This window comes from Microtus ochrogaster, linkage group LG1 (assembly GCF_000317375.1).
Source record: "Microtus ochrogaster isolate Prairie Vole_2 linkage group LG1, MicOch1.0, whole genome shotgun sequence".
NCBI lineage: Eukaryota > Metazoa > Chordata > Mammalia > Rodentia > Cricetidae > Microtus > Microtus ochrogaster.
Genome location: NC_022027.1, coordinates 55,317,184 through 55,321,985, shown reverse-complemented (window position 1 = coordinate 55,321,985; position 4,802 = coordinate 55,317,184). Strand labels below are relative to the sequence as shown.

Genomic DNA, 4,802 nt, shown 5'->3' with positions numbered 1-4,802 from the left:
TAAATTTCACCAAAGTTTCCCAAACCCAAAAACCAACCTGTATCATTGACTTAAGAGTACAGCTCCTGATCACTAGGACCATGACTTCTCAGTTGTACAGAATGCCATCTCTGAAGACAGTAACTTAAGCAGGCCAGTGTCCTGGACTCTTGATGAACATGTGGCTACAGCTCATTTTGTTTTTAAAGAAAAGAATTGGAAAGAGTAAAGGAGAAACAATTCATTATTTTTTAAAAAGCAGAAAGCTTGTCTCTTGGTTCTCTGGGTAAACAGACACGACAAAAGAGCACACATTATTTGTATTAAATTGTATTTTCAGGAAGATTCCAAGGTTTGACATAGGCACAGAGAAAAGAACGAACTAAAGCTAGTATAAACAAGTTCCATTACAGACTGACCTCTGAAATGTGTTAGAAAATACACAGTAGTCACGCTCACTTAAAATACTTGTGAGCTAAACTCATACATTAAGGCAGATATTGATTTTTAAATACTCATTTAACTGATGAAATGTTTCATCTGCAATCAAAAGAGAAAGTTTTGGTTTAAAAAAAAGAAAACATTTTATTGCTACAAAGGTAACTGTACACAAAAGTTGTTAAGCCATCTTAATGCTGTTATTCAATGTAAAAACAAAACAAAAGAACAAAAAACCCACAATCAGGACAAAATACTTGCCCAATCCATCTCTTCTAGAGTAAGAATTCAAAAACTGAATGCACACTTAAAGGTTCACTCCCAAGAGCAGCATTTAAGTTAAATTGATTACAACAGATAGAGGAACAACACATATCTATTATCCTGAACACCAATACAGTAATAAGAATTAAGCTTAAAAATCATACAAACAATTTATCATATCTAAGTTTGGTATCTATAAAAACTAAACTGAAATCATCTTAACTTCATTTTATTAAACAAGTGCCAAACATTTAGAAATTATACAAAAAAAATTTTATAGGTGGAATGCATGCAACATGGTATCAATTAATATCATAATCTATTAAATGCCTTCTCTTTTCTACAGTAGGGCAGGTGTAAAGCTCCACTCAGGTCTAACACACTACACCTGACTGTGCTCACACTGCTCAGCAGGACAGGTGGCAGACTCCTCCTTCCTCTCCTCCTCCTCATCCTCTGCTTCTCCCACGTTCTCATCATCCCCTGATTCTGCTGTTCCCTCCCCTCCCTCTAGATCTCCTTCTCCCTCCACTACTCCAGCTTCCCCTCCTTCCTCTTCTTCTTCCACCTCTTCTGTTTCCCCCACTTCCTCTACTTCTTCATCCTCCTCCCCCTCCTCCTCTTCTTCCTCGTCCTCTTCTTCAATGGGTTCATCAATCTTCTCTTCATCCTCTTCATCTCCTTCTATCTGCTGATCCTGAGAATGATCTTGAATTTCAAAAGGATTCTCCCCCTAAACGAGAGAAAGTGGCACTTACAGTCAACACATTTGTTTTTCTATCAGTGATACTTGCTATGTCATGAAAAAAATAGTATTTGAAGTTCATTTTACTTTATGAGAAGCATATTATATACTTTTAAGTATCTACTTCATCCCAATGTGAGTATATAATTTATTAGTTATTTTACATACCATAAATTAGAACACTTGGAAAGTCAAAATTTTGAACTGAATTCCTAAAATCATACATCGAAGCAGAACTGTGTGTTGTAATACAAACAGCAGCTGATGCAGATGATCTGCTCAAATACACCTACTCAATGTGCTTCTCTCTGAGGTCTCTTCAGAACTCAGTAAGAACCAAGTATCTCGATTTGGTCACTAGGTATCATGCCTTACATATTTACACTTCTAAAAACTAGACAAACATTTATTTGACAAACATTCACGGGTACAACTTTATCGTTTTTATTACTTTTATCTCCTGGGTGTGTGTGTACACAAACATGTGCGTGGAGCACAACCAGCAGAAATAGGATTTCTCCTTCCAGAGTTCAAGGACTGAATGCTGGTCAACAGGCTTGAGGGCAAGTGCCTCTACCTGACTGCGCCACCTCCTCAGCCCTACAATTTTATCTTAGTGATATTTATTTGGGTTAGGTCTCCTATAAACTGGTCATACTGGAAGACTATAGAATAAGGGAAATAAAGAGGCAGTGAAGCTTATTAAGCAGAATCCACTAGGGCTGGTGCTACCTTGTAAGATGGATCACAGATGTGGGACATTAACAGAAGAGGTGCATTACGATGGGGAGACAGAAGTGGGTGGGTATGCCACACACAACTAGAAGCTGAGGTCTGAATGTTTAATAGGCACCTATAAATTTTGAGCTCAAATAGAGTGCTCAAGTGAAATATTTACATTAATAGATGACTTGCATTAAGCCGACAGTGGAATTAGCGTCCCACATGGGACAGCCTAAAGTGGACTACAGGAATAAAACACTGAAGCAGCCTGTACAGGAGCAGGAGTAAGAGAAGCAGAACACTATCTGCCAAAATCATAGCTTAAAGAAAAAATGATAAATGAGTAGTGTTAAACAGTAAAACAGATAAAGAGTCCATCATTATTAACAACGAATGAAGAAGGCTCCTAAGTATTTAGTTTTGCATGTTTTAAATAAAAAGACCTTAATTTTTGTGTGTTTGTATATTGTGTGCATGTATGTTCAAGTGTATGTGGAAGTCGGAGGACAACTTCTGGTGTCATTCCTCAAGACAGACTGTCTGTGCACCATGATTTCTGAGGCAGGGTCTCTCCGTAGCCTGAGGCTTGCCAATTAGGCTAGGCGGGCTCAGAGAGTCCCAAGAAGGACTCTCCTGATGGAGAAAGGTCATTGGCTAATAAAGAAACTGCCTTGGCCCATTTTATTGGTTAGAACATAGGTGGGTGAGTAAACAGAACAGAATGCTGGGAGGAAGAGGAAGTGAGCTCAGACTCGACAGCTCTGCTCTCTAGAGAAGAGGCCTCGCTCCCTTCTCCCGGACAGACACGCGCGATGAAGCAAGCCGCCAGGTCAGACATGCTGAATCTTTCCCCGGTAAGATCGGTGCTACACAGTTTATTAGAGATGGGTTGATAGGGATATCAGAATTAGCCAGTAAGGGCTAGAGCTAATGGGCCAAGCAGTGTTTAAAAGAATACAGTGTCCGTGTAATTATTTCGGGGCATAAGCTAGCCAGGCGGCCGGGGTGCTGGGGACGCAGCCCCACCGCTCTTATTACAACACTCTCCTATCTCCACCTCCCCAGCACTAGATAACAAACAAGCATCCCCATGCTCAGCTTTCTTAAATGGGTTCTGGGGCTCAAACTCAGCAAGTGGTTTACCAAACGAGCTAAGTCTTAAGCCCCAGTAAGTTGATTTTAAAGCACTCTGGTGACTGACCACTGATAACTCTAAGTCTGAGGAGGAGTACAGCCATGGCAGCTGTCTAAGGACACGTCTCTATCACTTGATGGACCCACTTCCTATTGAGCTGACAGAAGGCACACAGGGAAAGAAAGTTGTCAGCGCCTGGAGCTCTTTTTTACCAATAGTAATGTCTAGTCATTCAGAACTTCTGATCAAAATCGCCAGGTAGAAGCCTAGTAAGAAACACTTCAGGAGCTGGGCAGTGGTGGCACTCACCTATAATCCCAGCATTCGGGAGGCAAAGGCAGGTGGATCTGTGAGTTCGAGGCCAGCCTGGTCTACAGAGTAAGTTCCAGTACACCCAGGACTATACAGAGAAACCCTGTCTTGAAAAAAACAAACCAAAAAGAAAAAAAAAACAAACAAAAAATAGAAAGAAAGGAAGAAAAGAAAGACTTCAGGGTATACTAATTTGAAAAGCTTGGGAAATTTATTCAGAAGGTCTTTAAAAGGACTTGGGTAGTTTTCTACTTAACCACACCTTTCAAAAACACCCTGATGATACTCTTCCAGGCGAGAACTATTCAGTTACAGCACATCATAGGAAGTGAAGAGCCTATGGCAGGGTAAGCTATCTTTTGAAGTATGGTAAGAAAAGGTAGTGAAAAATGCAGGAGCCAGAGTCCAGGAAAAATGAGGTCACTGTTTGGTTTAGGAAAATCCTAAGCAACATAAGATCCAAAGGGAGTGGGAAAATGATGAAACCAGACCCCCAGTGAAGGAGAAAATAACAAAAGTGAGGGACCATATATAAATATACACATAAATCTATGGTAGAAACTCACGTTGCTCTCTATCTCCCTAATGCAAAAGAACACGGAAGTGGGGAGAATCAGGATGAAAACCTGGGCAATGTGAAAGAGGGAAGATTTGAAGTAGTAACTATGAAAGGCCCAAGACAACCTTAAAGAAGAAAAATCAGACAAACGGGTTGGGGAAATAGCTCAGTCATAGAGTGTTTGCCACATAAACATAGGGACCTTGGTTTGAGCCTCAGAACTCAAATTTAAAAGGCAGGTCTAGTAACACGAGCTTATTATCCCAGAGTTGAGAAGGTAGAAACATCAGTCTCGAGAAATACGCAAGCCCCAGACCAATCACAGGTCCTGTCCCAAAAACAAGGTGGATGGCTGCTCCTGAGGTGACATGTTCAAGGTTGTCCTCTGGCATCCACATCCACATCACCGGAAGCATGTACAATCTCACATACAACACACGTGAGTAAAACTAACATTCTGATCTTTTCTACCCGTCACTGCTCTACAGTGATGGAAAAAAATCTGCTCCCCTGTCCTTTGATTCCAATAATTAAGAGAAACAATATGCTACCTATAAGCAAAATAGTAAGTTTAAAGTTCTTCCCAGTGTGTGGTACTGTACTTATTTTATTTTATTTATTTATTTTTTTGTTGTTTTTCGAGACAG

At 40.3% G+C, this 4,802-nt stretch overlaps 1 protein-coding gene across 1 annotated transcript in view; it reads right to left on the bottom strand.

The window, feature by feature from the left end:
• Nucleotides 1–295: 295 nt before the first annotated feature.
• The window catches only part of Znf326 (zinc finger protein 326), a 45,248-nt gene continuing 40,741 nt past the window's right edge, over nucleotides 296–4,802 (bottom strand). The window contains exon 12 of the mRNA XM_005359631.3: nucleotides 296–1,414. Coding sequence (XP_005359688.1) covers nucleotides 1,064–1,414 — 351 coding nt within the window. The 3' untranslated portion in view covers nucleotides 296–1,063. The remainder of the gene's footprint in view (nucleotides 1,415–4,802) is intronic.